We start from the raw sequence: 13,078 nt of genomic DNA, 5'->3' as shown, positions 1-13,078 counted from the left end.
TGGCTGTCAGCAGGGAGATAATTTTCTTCTTGTGGTGTAAACAATGTAAGCTAAATTTTGGAAGATGAGAAAGGAACAAAAAAGAAGCCAGAATAAAACATGAATTAAGAGTAAATCTTAACTGGGGGACTTGGGAATGCTTCTTAGTATTCTGGTCTAGAATGTATTCTAGATATGTGTGTTGAGTATGTGTTAAAATGAGAGCTGTTGCCATAACCTGCTTTTACTGGCAGCAAAGCTGGAAACATGAGGAGGGAGGGAGTCATTGGTAGGGGAGTCACAGATCATCTGGTCTGGACGTTTTGGGGAGCAGAACTGTAGAACATGCCACCACTCATACCTGTCCATCAGTTTAGATGCTGCCTAAGCGAATGGAGGATATAGCTAGCCAAACCAAATGGTTTAGCTAATGTTTAACCTCTCAGCAATCATATTTATTTCTGTTTTGCATGGGTTTCCAACATGCCGTTCCCTATTGTTCAGCTTCAAAACACTACAGTGAGCATGTCAGCTAAAACCAAATATTAACACATTTCATTCAGAGTAAATGATCACAGTGGCCCCTTCAGTCTTACAGCCTATGAAGCTGTTTCTGTTCACATTGTTAAAGCACAAGTTTCCTGAGCAGTTGGAAAGCTGTTTGCTTTAGCTGATACAGTCTTCATACCTTAATAGCATTTGCAGTGTTAATAATTTAACATCAGTAGAGTTAGTACTACTCTACCACTACCACCACAGAAAACACTTAATTCACATACTCATCTTGAACAGACCACAGCTGTTGATTGTAGCTTAGTACTAATGACTGGTTGAAAGACAGGTAGACTTACTTTATTAGGGAGCTGTCATAGATAAGTTCTTTAGAGGATGTCATACTCTCATACAAATTTGAAATATAACACTCAAGTTCTGTGTTTTCATTTGGTACTACTCTTGTTCCCTGGTTTAGGAATGTAGGCTTCTGCCTGTCACTATAGTCAGTAAGCTCTCCAAACATAAACTCAATAGTAAAGTTCTTGAAGGGTCTTTAGAATAAAATGTCTCCTTGGGTATGACAGCTTTTTTTTTTTAATGTTTTTGCATTAATGTCCTTAGGAATGAGTAGCTGGCTGATTAGTTTGGATTAGAGTTTTATTTTATTGTTCACCTGTTACTGCTTGTGGCCTCCCATTGCTATTACTTATCTAAACCATCTGACCGATACTTCTGTTTGCAATATCCATTTTTTCATACCTTGAAATGCTTGCTATCTAGAATGTTTAAAGTATACATTTAAGTGAGAATATAAAAACAAAGTGGAGAATTGGATAATGTAGATTGGGACTCATGTGGGCACTTCATTAATTTGCATGCACGTTGTGATTTTGGTTGGTAGTGAAGATCTTCCTGGAGGAGAAGGAAGAGTCAGAGAGGGATTATTGGTTTGTTATAATGTAATTCTGAAAAGCCATTTTTACTGTTTTGCTGTTCTACAAAACAATCAGAATAATCTTATTTTCTGAAGATTTTGTCACACAGCATGTTAGAATTTTTGTGTTTTGGGATGCCCTTCTGTACAAGTACATAAATGAACCAATTTATGAGTGATTTTTTTCCTTCTCTGAGCTAGAGGATATCTTGGGGATTTTAACTAGAAAGCATTGATGTCTGGTCCACTATATACTGTTAGTGGTGATAATTACCTTGTAATATCTTGTTTCTTTTAGGAGAGTTATGTGGTTTGATCAGTTCACTTTTATTTTTTAAATGTATAAATAAGCTTGCATAATGTAAGTTCATCATACTTGTCTTGTATGTTGTGATCTATTGATCAGGCTATTGATTTCTGTCTGAAATCTCCAGGATTGTTTATTTCTTATGTGACTATAAGATTATAGTGACTATGCATTTGGACTAACAGATTTAGAATTTTTCCTCAATTTACTTTAGATCTACTGCTGTACTGTTAATTAATATCTAAAGTACTTTTGTTTACTTTTTTTTCTATTTCCTGATAGTTTACATTGGGACACAGATTGACAAAAGTTTGCAGTTACACAGGATTTTGTTAAAACACCTGACAAATTTTGTGAGGAAAAATAGTTTTTTCATTCCTTTATCTTCTAGATTTTATAGGAAGACTAAGCTTGGAGGCTTTCAAGACATGGAGTGTGTTCCTTGTGGTGATCCTCCTCCTCCCTATGAGCCTCACTGTAAGTGCTCTTTTCCTCCTGTTGGAGTGGGATTAACTGTTTTGCTTTAGAATGTTTTCTGTTTTAACTTGAAAGCTTGGCAAAAAATGACAGTCACAGTTATGAAGAATTCTTTTAAAGACTCATTTTCTTGTTAGTAAATGATTTTGTTAATACACTTCAGCAGGTCCAGCACTACCATTGCAAAGTTCCCTCATGTGACCAGTCACTTGAGGATAAACATTCCTGTCATACCACATGATGGGGGAGTCTTGAGTCCACTTCCGATGATGCCATATTAATTTTAATTTCTGTTTTGTGTTAATGCCAAAAGAAAGGCAGCCTTCTAGACCCTCTGCCTACTATCAGGTAGGCCTCAGTGAGTATGAATTCTTTCCTGACACCCAAAAGGGGTAATTTGTTGATACCTTTAAAAATAACTTTTGTACTAAGGTGACAAGTGAGAGAGAACAATATAAACAAATATCTTCATAGTACTATATACATTAAGAAGGACATGAGTAATCAGTTTCTCTCTTTGTTTTTGGCCAATGAGAGGATTAGAATCTCTTTAATAGGAGAGAACCTCTTTATTCTGTAACAGAAGCCTTTTTACTACTTCTTGCAAGACTACTGATGGTCTACATCACATCAAGTTTTTAATTCAATAAAAGGAGTGAATTATTCTTGTTGCATTTATTGCTGTCTACTTTATAATATGAAAAATAAAATTGATTCAACATAATCTTATGGAAAACCTTGGGTTTACTTGTTTGTTTCTGTGACTGTGAAGTGTTGTTTTGGGAGTTTTTTCCCCCCCTATTCCAAACAGAAACAATTGTTTATAGAAAGAATGAATTGTCAAGTTTCTGAAATGCTTCATCCTACTTTAATAAGGACACACTGTTTCTTATAAACATGCTTTCTTTTTTATTTGTGCTAAATTAAAATATAACCAAGTATATGCTATTATGTGTTAAAATCATACTTTTAAATAGTTTTATATTGTATTAAATTTAATGAAATAAGCATTTCAATTATTGCTTAGGTAGTCATTTTTCAAATGAGCCAAACTTCCTTGTTTTGCTTCCATTCTAGTTTTAGTGCCCTTTGGGGAATAAACTTACAAAACCAGGTACTCAGACAGTATCTTTAATAGTAGAAGTTTTTATAAATGTGGCTTCTTGTGCATTTCTCTTATGGTTTGAGAGAATTTCATTCTATCCCTCTAAATCAGAATAATTTTTATTAAAGATTGCAACATTGAAAACTAGTAAATCAGATTTCTATAAAAAGAATAAGTCAAATAAGTTACAATGTTTGCAGCAGTAACTCTTGCCCATGTATAACATAAGCCTAGAATGTAAATTCAAAAATTTTCAACTATTTTTGTAGTGCAGACAATGTAATATCTTAAAAGCGTTTAGAGAAAGTATGTTCTTCATAGCACATGCTCTGGGGTTTAATGCCAAGAATGAAATGCTGATCTTGACTTACTAGAGCAAATCACTTCAAATTCAATGGGTTCAAACTCTGTCTAGAAACACCTTCTGCAACTCAGACAGGCAATTGCATATGTACATTTATTTTCATTTCCCCTAATTGATTCAATTAAGTATTATCCCCTTCATTTGTTTTTACTCTCTTTTTATCTACAAAAAAAGAAAGTAAGTGAAATCCAAGGTGCAACATTATTATTCTGATCTAGGATCTCTAACTCATAAATTAATTTTATGCAATTTTTCCTTTTTTCTTGTTTGTTCCCTTCTCCTAAGAAAGCATGCTATTCAAATATGAATTCTGTTCTCTGGCACAATTGAAGACAGGGAAGAAGAAGAAATTACCTCCCCTATCTTTCTGCTTTGATTGTAGTTAGTGACTCATGCGTATTTTCATCTTTCCAAAATCACAAATTTTGATTTTTAAAAGACGGTGGAAGAATGGTTACCAAGTCTTCTGAAATAACTCAGAATTGTTTAGTTTACAGTGATTTGGCTTTTGTAATTAAGTTTAAGCTTGGAACCTAAATTGAACCATTAGGAAGCTACTACTAATTTTAAGTGGGCAACAGACAAACTCATGGAGAGGAGCATTTCCTCTGGCACAAGATGCAATGGTAAATCCAGATTAGGGAACAGAAAAAAGTCTCTAATCTCATGGCTGTAACAAAGCCTTTGACTAAATACAAGAAGTGTTAAAAATTGCTTGGTTTTCATATTTCTGGTGGCAAGTTGTGAGAACTGGCAAGTATTTCTAGCTTTTACAGAAGCAATACTAAAAAGTTTGAAATCATGAAAATGTTTTTTATTTACATACTAACCAACCATTAAAATCCTAAATAATGAAATCCTACCATGAAGTACAATTTACCGTATGTCACTCTGGTTTTCAGAATGCTTTTGTTTGGAATTTGTATATTGGTTCTTCAGGTCTCTAACATAAGCTGTCTCAGTTTAGAAGAGTGTACGTGCCTGCCTCAGAGCAGCCTAGGAAGTTATTCCTATGATAGTAGGTAAATGAACTGAAATCTGTTTGAGTTTATGTCCACCTTAACACAAATAGGTGGAAATATCTCAGTTTTAAGACTTAAGTCAAAAACACGATTCTACAAGGAAGTATAAATAACTGTGTGTGAAAGCAAGCTTTTTCCACCTAATGCTGAAAATGTTTGCTGTTTATTTCAATAATGAATATATTTTCATAGTTAAGATGTTTAAGACTGCATTACTTGAAGTTAAATGGAGACAGACCATTAGGTGTAAGGGGCAAGTTCTCGATTAGAGGACTAAGTTCTAACTCTCTGCCTTTCTTATCCTTCTGTCTTTCCACTGTGAAACAGAAAGTCAAATATTAGTGCAGCTAACTCTTATATTACAGATGAAAAGGAAAAGTTTAAATGTCCTGTTTCAATGAATTAATTGTCCTGTGAGGTGTGTGGCAATCTTTTGTTTGCTTAAGAACATTACTATAAGGGCACAAAGGCTCACAGCCCCCTACGTGGACTAAAGGCTCATGTTAAAGCTGAGACATGGATGAAGTTCTTTCAGCACTAGTAGCAGTTGATTATTACCTGGTTAGCTATAAATCTAAATACTTGCTTTTATCTTCTTTCTTTCTGTAGACATTTTAAAACAGATCTGGTTTAAATATTTACTCATGAAAAAATGAGTTTGTGAATTGCTAGAGGCAAAGTTGAAAGGATTCTGTAATGAACAAGTAAAGAGAGTTTTAGAGGCCAGGAGAATTGCTATCACCTTTGTGTAAACTTTAAAGGGGACACAATGATTTATGTGTGTTTTTAGGATGTCAGAAAATTAAATACACAATGATATAGTTATATTTTAATTTGCTTAGTTGGGGTAAATAAACTGTAAATATCAATCCTATGTATAGGGTCAGCATCTAAACATTAGATTAGAAATGAAAGCATGTTTTTAAAATTACTATTTATGTTCACTTTGTAAACTGAAGACATTTTTCTTACCTGAAGACTTTTTTTTTTTCTCAACTGAATGACAGAAAAGGAGTCCTTTTGAACTGGGAATTAAAGTGAAAACCCTACCAATCAAAGACATAATTTCTGAAATGGAAGGTAGCATAGACTGTCCCAAACTGGTATCTGTTCAACAGCAAAACAGTGATGTAGGTACGGTCCAATGATTCTTTTTTCTCAGCACCAATTTAGGCTTGCAGAGTTCACTCTCCTGTCTGCCTAGGCCAGTGTTGTACTGCCCCAGTGGTTATGCTTAAACTGTTAATGAAACTCTTCAGTAAGCTAGACTGTGACTCTATCCGTGATATACAAAGAATTAAAATAACTCCCTTCTTAAGGTTATTTTTAAATCTAATGAGTTTGTTAACCCCAAAACACTTGTGGTGGCACAAGTGAAGGAGAGACGCAGGAAAGGCTGGGGTAAGGAGCAGATTTTCCAAAGATACGGTTGCTTTCTTTGAGCAAGCATTATGTTTTCAGCTAGTCTGTCTTAGCAAATAAACAAAAAAACATTAGAAACCATACTCCTTATCTTCTTCTGGTCATAAGAAGATGGCAGATTAAAATTAAAGCAATAGAATTATTTTATCAGCTTGGCTATGTCAGCTATTCCTGCAAGTGGTTCCTGCTGTATTGTTCAATTCAAAATGTAGAACAGCATCAGAGTCACCAGAATCCTTCAGCCTCTGGACAGGCATTCTACTAAGCAGAACCACCTGTGACACTGAACTTTTTTGAGCTGTATTAAAAAAATAGTTCCTAGCACTTCCACGTTACTGTTCATTTCTGGACCAGTCTACAGTCAGTGGTGTTCCCCTGTTACATGAAAATTCAGTCTAGAATTTGGCTGTACAAACAGTTAAATTGGAATGAATTGTGAGAGTCAAGGAAGAGAGGAAATGAACACCTAGGCGCCAAGAGCACTTTACAGCCAAACCACCACCAAAAGAACAGCCTTGTCCTTTTTTTTTTTTGTAATTATCTGCACTATTATTTTTTAAAAAGTATTTTTTACACAGTAAAAAATTGCACAGTATGTCCAGCCAAACTCATTCTTCCTTCTCCAGGACTACTTCTGCTTGTCTTCATGACATAAAGCAAGGAGCATGGGAAGCTGGGGGGGGGGACAGGATGGGTGTGGGATACCATTCCGTGTGGAGCTTGAGAAACTAGCCTCTACACGTTCCAGGAAATAAACGCATTCTTTGCTTCAATGAAGCAGAAATGTTTTGTTGAATAAGTCACAGCAGTGGAAATATCTACAGTTTGATTGTAACATCATGTGAATTTGAAATAAACCTACACTCGGGTCTAAAATTGCTACTTTTTTTGCCGTGAGCCATGTTTTGAGATATTGATTTCAGTGATAGTCGTTTCAAATATAAAGAGTATCTCAAACTAGAAAATAAATAGTTTTTACTAAGATGAGGAGTAAAAGTAAAGACTATGGCTAGTTGAGACAAAATACCTATAGCAGATCATAGTGAAAACATTACATTTTCATGTGAAGCGTCCATATCTTACCTGCTTTAAATTTTGTTGCTTTAAGGAACTTACACCACTTTGGCGACCTTCACTAAGATCGATTGCAAAGCTCCCTTTACAGTTTTCTTCTGTAGATTTTTTTTTTAACTAGTTTACTTCTATATGTTTACAGAATTGTTTTTCTGAGAATTAAATTGAAGTGTGCTAAACTGCAGCTGAGTCTCACTCTTTAAATCTACAAGGTATGTTGTTTCACTAATGAAAGGTGCTACTTAAGGGATAAAATCTGGTGGTATTTCCTTCTTCCTGGTGTTAAAAGTAGCTAGTACAGGAAAAGTAAGATTTGGTATAAATCTACTTACTTACATTTACAAGATTAGGATCTGTGATTTTGTAAACTTTCCTGTGAGTGTAATGGGTATTTGGGGTATGCAAGGACTATACTTCAGAACAAAGAAGATAAAAAGCTAGAAATTACAGTCTGCAGGATAATATTGTAGAGTGACAACACACATGATTAAAAGTAAGGGGGGGGGCTGGAAGCTTGCTGGCTACATATGTATTCTGTAAAATACTTCTGCTAGTGGTAAAAGAGAAAAATTCCCGCTGTCTCAGCTTTGCTGGAGTTTTTTTACATTATTTCATTAAACATAAATATAGCATTTTAACTTGAGAGTAATTTTTGGATGACATTCAATTCCACATTAGTTCCTCTGTTTACGTAGTGGAATTTTAACTTACTCATATCACTTTCTTCTTTCTTCTTCTATCAATTTTGAGATTTGAAAGCTGTCAGACTCCAGATAATGTTTTTCCAGCTATTAAGTTTTTCTGTAATTTTATTTGGTTGCTTTATATAGTAAACTTTGTATTACTAATGCAAGGCAGCCTTTGCAGGTAGGCTGTTTAGGTGCATATGAGGCAACTGGCAGCTGAAAGTCTATAACAAGTGAAACCATTCTTAATTATTTGGTTCTATTCCAACATATATGTCCATCTTATTTCACTATTTTTTCTGATTTGGGGTGTTCTCGCAGCATCTCTCATAATGCTCTTTGCCATGTTGGACAGTGTGATAGAAAGCAGCTGGAATATTGTATAAACCTTTCACAAAAGTCATAAGGAGTGATAGCTAATTTAAGTACAGCTAATAGCATCACTAGCTTATAAATATAAGTAGTTTTATTACAGAGACATTAGCTTTCCATTATCTCATAACTGAAATGTACACTTTTGTAAAAATGTAATGTCAGTCTGATATTTTCCATATGTGACCTGATGGTAGAGTAACTTGTCTTGAGGAAGTCTGAAACAAATTTGACTAGGTGTTTCAGAGAGATGAGAACTGCTATACATGTCGTACAAAGTTTTATTACAATTTTATTTCTTTCACTCATCGTAGATCAAAGAGTTAACCTAGAAAACCTAAATGTTTTCAATTCCTTGTCCTTGATAATTGTGATGCTTCTGACCCATTGGGGAAAGATTCATGTATGACTTAGAGTCCAACAGCTCCTTTTCTTCCTGTTTTGAATTTGCTTTACATGCTGGGCTCCCCTCCTAAAACAAAAAGTTGCAAACAAAGAGGGGGCAGATTTTTCCTTCTTTTAATAGCAGAGATGTTACCACTAAAATTAGTTACAATAGTTCTGAAACGTTACTTAATGGAGAGGAAATTTAGATTCATTGCATAGTTTAATCACGTTCCAAAACTTTCTCCTTGCCTAGCTCAGAGAATAGGGTTTTTTTCATATGCATTCCCAACTTACTTTCACTAACTCCTGTTGTCTGTACCTCTCATTTCTGTGCCTGTATCTATAGAAGCATTTCATTATGTAACTTGTTATCACTAAATATGTATTATAGTAGACAGAACTGGTCAGAAGTGTTTCCCTCGCTTCTATCCACCATCCACTCTACTCCTCCTCCTCCAAAAAAAAAGTGCGGAGTGTGCCAAAACACAATGGGGGGGGGGAGGAACCAAAAATAAACCAAAACCCCCAAATTTTCCATAGAAGAAAATTTAGCTTAAAAATTTTGAAATAACATTGCAAGGAGTTGCTAATCCAAACCCAACAGAATTTCTGTGTAGCCAGCCGGACACTTTACCAAGGAATCGAAACTTGGAAGCCAAAGCTCTCAGGGCTTCCAGTCAGTCTAAACTGTTAGACTTTTGTCCATTTTCTTGCACTATGCTTAAATGTTTTGTTCCATGCAGTTTACTTTTTACAGAGGAAAATTTGTTTTATCAGAAAGATAGCTTAGTGCTGCAAAACTGTAGGTGTGAGGGTTCTTCTAATGAATTGATTCACTTACTAGTAAATTCTGTAGAACAGAAGTACTCAGTATAGCATGTCTGCTCTGTTATGAAAGATTTATCATTTGAGTCTATAGTAAAAGGATAGTAACCTCAACAACTTCAGCAATTCTAATGACTGTTTTGAAATTTCCTGATCTTCACTGAAGCTCTTACAATGACAGTAAACAGGGTCACTTATTTTGTGCCTGCTAGTGCAAATCTAACTTGCTAATTTCTTGGCACAGTGAAATTTTATTTCACTAAGTGAGTTTCAAGTAACCCAGTTCAAGCTACAAACTGAAAGAACTAGGCTAGTACTGAATGCTTTAGAAATATGCTTAGTATAGGCAGCATTAGCCTTGTCAAGTATTTAGAAGTACTTAAGGCTTAAATATCCAAATAGGCCCAGGCTCCTGACTCCAAAATTGCATCACCAACTGTCCTGCTTGACAGCTACCTAACTGTGTAAACACTGAAAAGCCCAGGGGACCTACAACCATTCATAGACTATGGTCTCCAGGAGTATTCCACTGATTCTGGGTCCAGGTGGCTTGGACACATTGCAGCTTTAGATTAGGCCAAAAGGATTGTGGTTCACCTGCTTTCCCCTGACTGCCATGGAAGGAAATACATATGCATGGACTGGGCAGGATGCTCTCAATAGGTGCCTAATTGGAGAATACAGACCCCATTCTCTCTCACAGTTGATCCAAGAGGTAATGAATTGGAATTTAAGGAGGCACCTACGAAGTTCTCTGTACTCTTCAGTGGTCGTCCCAAAACATTTGCAACATTCAGTGGCTATGTGCCCAGCTGGCACTGAAACCACCAGGATCTACAAGCTAATCATTCTGTCACCCACCTCTGGAGAATCTGTTCCATGGTCTCTTCTGATGCCAAACTCAGCAGAGCACGTTGGGATATTGGCTGGGAGTCTTTTTCTTGATAACTTCTTTGAGTCCAGAATTCTTTCCTTATCACGCTGACTACCTACCTGTGTGTTGGCTTCTTGTCCTTACTCTTTGATTCTTACATCACAAGTGGGTTCCCACCACAGGTAGGTTCCCAGCATTGTGTACGCAGCCTAGATGGTACAGTGCTTAGCACTGCAGGGCCTGTGCCTATTTGTGATCCTAGTTTCGTGTCTTACCAAATTAATAAGTCTGAATACAGCTCAGTTGTTCTAAGATATCTTAAGATAATGACAGTGTTCATAATTCTCTCATTCTGACTGCAACCACAAGTGATGGTTAAATAACAAATTCTAATTTAATACTCATAGCTTTTTCAAGAAGAGGGGAAAAGCATATCTGCTATCTTTGCTGTTTGGATATGCTGATGAAAGTATACCAATAAGACTATTATTTTATTGAACAGGAATTGTTCAAATAGATAAGAATTTGAGTTGTTTTTTTGAAGTAAAGCTTAAGCTGTAAATTAGTGAATTTCCATTTAAATGATTATCTGACTAATCAGCCAAACTTTCCTCCCTACTGCCTGCTTTGTGTGTTTGTGTGAAGTACAGGTGACTAGGTGAGACTTTCTAGTTCAGTTATTCTGCTCTTCAGTCTCAAATAATGGGTAGTCCTCTGTTTTGCTTCTCGCTACCTTTGTATTACTAGATGCGTTGAGACTGACCAGAAAATCCTAGAGAAGGTCTGCTGATAACATCCAATGGAAACTTAAAAAGCTGAAGATGGCTCTGTAAAGGCTCTGCAAAGTTTGACAAAAATCAATGCATATCAAAAAAAGGAAGAAAAATGTAAACAGACAAGAAGTTTACCTCTGATCTTTTTTTTTTTTCTTTTTCTCTCCTCCCCCCTCCTCACCCCCCATAAAAAGTATGATCAACAGGAAGGAAAGTATGCCACAGTTTTCCAGAAACTGGTTTATAAGTAATGGGATGAAACTTGGTAATTGTAAATTCACGTGGAGCATCATGAATACGTTCTAAAATACAATTTATAGAATTGAAAAAGTTTTAACGCGCTGCTTCATGCACTATGATGAGTAATCCTCTACATCAGGGAATGGATCTGCACAAAAGAATCATTAAAAGACATTTCTGATATATTAACTGGTTTGGGTTTTGTACCTTTTCAGTCAGAAAAGTATTGTCACTTTTTCTTTCCTTGATTGTAATTGTATTTGTACTTCTGTAATGAAAATATTTTCTGAGCAGCTGTAAAAACACAAAATGTCCTTGACATACATATAAATATTTCTGCGGCATATGCAAGATCAAGGTATGGTTCACTAACATAGACTTTGCAGTAGCAGTGCAAAGCCAAACAAAATTTGGATTTAATGCATATTTCGTGGTAGTATTTCTTTCTGGAGGCTCTACAGAAGGATGTGCTTTCAATCCCCCTTTTCTGTGTGTCATTTTTTCAAGGAAATTGTTAAACCTTTCCTTTTATTACATATGGTAATTATAGTATGTGATTTTTCTTTTGCAAAACATGGTTTGTTAGATTGATTTCACACATGTTGCCATAATTACAGCTGTGTGAGATCGATTGTGAAACTTTCTTCTGTATCAAAATGTATAGAAAGTTCCACAGTGAAGAGGGTTTTTTGTATGTGAAATCTGTCTGATTGAGGCGGTACTTAATGGAAGAAGGAAGCCCAAACTGATACACCAACAGTGAAAACCATCCATCTTTCAGTAAATAAACAATATTGTAACCTCACTTTGTCCCAGCAAAAGTAAAGGTTAGGTTTTTTTAATGTGTCTGAAAATAATACTCTTTCATTTGATTCAAGGGCAGTCATATATATACACTTTATGCAAAATGCTGTTCATGCTAGTAAGTGATAAATAAGGAGGTAGAATACTCATCTTAACATGCCAGTTAAGACATTTGTACTTTTTAAGGATTGACAGTTTACTGTCTCTCTGATGGTAGAGACTCATGAAGATCACTACTTCAGTTGCTAGCTGATGAATGAAGGAATGCTGTAGCTCTTCCAACAGAGCAAAAATACCAAACCAAAACAACCCTTTCTAGTTCTTTTCTGCTGTTACTTTGTGTAAGCATGTGATGTAATGCAGGTGGGATGCTGCCATAAGGTTTCCTTTTCCAGAATTGATGGGCTTGTCTCCCACCCTTGTGCTGATTGACCCTCACAGACATTCCTGAGGCTATCGATAGGAAGTTCTTTCTTGCTGACAGCCAAACATTTCCTGTCATTCTACATCCCTATCATTTAAGTTCTAGATTTATCTGGATTGAGCTGAATTGGGTTTGTTGACTGAACACCTATCGGAGTGTTTGGTGGTTATCATTGAGCACGTGGATCATTTCTTTAATGCCTGCATCGTACTCATCTCTGGATCTGTGAAAGAATTTTCCTTCCTGGTAGTTTAGCATTCTTTGGGGGGGAAACTCCTTTTTCCTTTCTGGCCACTGAAGGCCAGGTTTCAGCGAACAGAGAATTTGTCTTTAATTGTTTTCAACTTACATATTTGAAGCATGCTGAATGTTGCCAGTGGCCCATAGCTGTGACAGTTGTCATTTTTGGCGGCTAAAGTAATTTCAGAATTGTAAATTCAAGTGTTACTGCAAACCTTTTAAGATACATGATAAGATTAGAATTGTGTCTTCTTCAGTTTGGTTTCCTAAGTGA

At 35.8% G+C, this 13,078-nt stretch overlaps 1 protein-coding gene across 1 annotated transcript in view; it reads left to right on the top strand.

Annotated features, from left to right (window-relative positions):
• TNFRSF19 (TNF receptor superfamily member 19) overlaps positions 1–13,078 on the top strand; it is a 57,808-nt gene that overhangs the window by 26,728 nt on the left and 18,002 nt on the right. The window contains exon 5 of the mRNA XM_009290243.2: positions 2,107–2,192. Coding sequence (XP_009288518.1) covers positions 2,107–2,192 — 86 coding nt within the window. The remainder of the gene's footprint in view (positions 1–2,106; positions 2,193–13,078) is intronic.

This window comes from Aptenodytes forsteri, unplaced genomic scaffold (assembly GCF_000699145.1).
Source record: "Aptenodytes forsteri isolate BGI_AS27 unplaced genomic scaffold, ASM69914v1 Scaffold155, whole genome shotgun sequence".
Taxonomy (NCBI): Eukaryota; Metazoa; Chordata; class Aves; order Sphenisciformes; family Spheniscidae; genus Aptenodytes; species Aptenodytes forsteri.
This window is presented reverse-complemented; position numbering and strand designations above follow the sequence as displayed.